Source organism: Penaeus vannamei, unplaced genomic scaffold, assembly GCF_042767895.1.
Source record: "Penaeus vannamei isolate JL-2024 unplaced genomic scaffold, ASM4276789v1 unanchor3003, whole genome shotgun sequence".
In the NCBI taxonomy this organism is placed as follows: domain Eukaryota; kingdom Metazoa; phylum Arthropoda; class Malacostraca; order Decapoda; family Penaeidae; genus Penaeus; species Penaeus vannamei.
This window is the reverse complement of record NW_027215989.1, coordinates 6,285-8,185: the sequence shown is the minus strand read 5'-3', so window position 1 is coordinate 8,185 and position 1,901 is coordinate 6,285. Positions and strand designations below refer to the sequence as shown.

At 53.3% G+C, this 1,901-nt stretch overlaps 1 protein-coding gene across 1 annotated transcript; it reads right to left on the bottom strand.

Annotated features, from left to right (window-relative positions):
* Positions 1-1,199: 1,199 nt before the first annotated feature.
* Positions 1,200-1,676, bottom strand: LOC138861217 (selenoprotein V-like; the record flags this gene model as incomplete). The annotated part of the gene is made up of 1 exon (XM_070120127.1): positions 1,200-1,676. A coding segment is annotated over one exon (477 nt), but the record flags the coding sequence as incomplete, so codon positions are not given.
* Positions 1,677-1,901: the final 225 nt, after the last annotated feature.

The window sequence follows — 1,901 nt, the reverse complement described above, 5'->3', positions numbered from 1 at the left end:
TTACGTAGGGCAAGAGAAGGGAGGACAAGGCAAATCCGATAGTACTAACGAGAATTCGATACCAGGAGAGTTGTCACATAACTCATTTTCATGGAATTTGAATCATCGCGTGACATGGTCCAGACTGCGGTATCCGGTGCTTTTTAAGCATTCTACTTCAGTCAAGAAAGAAAAAAAGTGGAAAAACGTACACATCGGGTGCATATATATATAGTAATAGTTATTTGATGTTTTTGTGCAACAATACGCGGGCAGCTGTATATCCCTTAGGTTCGCGTAGCAAGGAGGTCGAAGGAATACGGTGTTGGGATATATCTGTACAAACCACTTTCCCGTACATTGAATGCTGACAAGCCTGCATTAAAGTACATTTTAGTGATGGGTTCGCCAGACTTTTCAATATGTCTTGAAGGTCAGGCTACTTTGTTGAGATATGTGTTTACAGAAAGCGAAAGTGAGTTCTGCGTGTATGTTATCAACACAGGGGTGAAGTTACTCTGATGTCTCGTGGAAAGAAAAACTTATTTTGTTGGAGAAATTCTGAAAGGTATTGTGAGAAAGTTGTTTTTTCTTGGTGGAATAAACATTGCATGTAGACGAGGCAGAATTCTGTGAATAGAAGCCAAAGACACTCCCCTTGCTGCATCCAATGGAACGTATGCGCACTCGCTCCCAGGGTCACTCGCACGCCCACCAGCCCGCTCTCACTCCTGCTCTAAACATTCTCTCTCTCTCTCCCTCTCTTTTCCCCTCTCTCCCTCTCGTTCTATCCTCCCCCCTCCCTCCCTCTCTTTCTATCCTCCCCCTCCCTCCCTCTCTTTCTATCCTCATCTCCCTCCCTCCCTCTCTTACTATCCCTACCTCCCTCCCTCCTTCTCTTTCTATCCCCACCTCCCTCCCTCCCTCCCTCCCTCCCTCTCTTTCTATCCCCACCTCCATCCCTCCTCTTTCTATCCCCACCTCACTCCCTTTCTCCCTCCCTCTGTCGTCTCCCTTCCTCTCTCTCTCTCTCGTCCCCCTTCGTCTCTCTCGTTTCCCCCACCCAAGATGCGTTTACATGCATACCTGCACCGTGCATTTTGCAGCGCGGACGCACGCACCTGTACCCCACACCGCGCATGTGTCTCAGCCTTTGGTAGTGCTTTCGATTGAATTCAGTTGCACTCGCTCCACCGGCCCCTTAGGATAAACAATTCTGATTATGGTGCATTGTATGCTTCTGTAAAATTACTGAGGCAGAAGCAGGGATAGGAGGAGGGGCAGGAGCAGGTGTACGAGCAGGAGTAGAGACAGGGTAGGGGCAGGGGAAGTGCTAGGAGTAGGGGGAGGAGGATAGGGGAAGGCCTAGGAGTAGGAGTAAGCACAGGGGTAGGGACAGGCGTAGGGGTAGGGGAGGACCTAGGAGTAGGAGTAGGCGCAGGGGACAGGCGTAGGCGTAGGGGAGGACCTAGGAGTAGGGGTGGGGGCAGGAGCAGGTGCAGGAGCGGGGTTAGGATCAGGGGTAGGGACAGGAGCAAGTGCAGGAGCGGGGTTAGGATCAGGATCAGGCGCAGGGGCAGGGGCAGTGTAAAGGGTGAACAAGGATGAGAAGAAGCCGAGTCACGGTGACTCAGCACAGCTCGAGCCGCGGACAAACAACCTGGGCCGGCGTACCAAGGCCTCGAGCCCGTCGCCGGCTGTAATGGACTTCATTTCTCGGGCTCAAGGTCCGGACCTTGCTCGGGACGAAGGCTATTTCGGGCTCCCCGTTGCGCCGGATTCGTTAGAGATGACGGCGCGATTTATTGCACACCGGCCGGCTGCGGATAAGGATCGGCGGGGCGCGGGATGGGAACGAACCTCGCGGGAAACGGCGTCCCGGAGGAGGCGGAGGTTACCACGTGGGGCGGACGGAGGAGGAG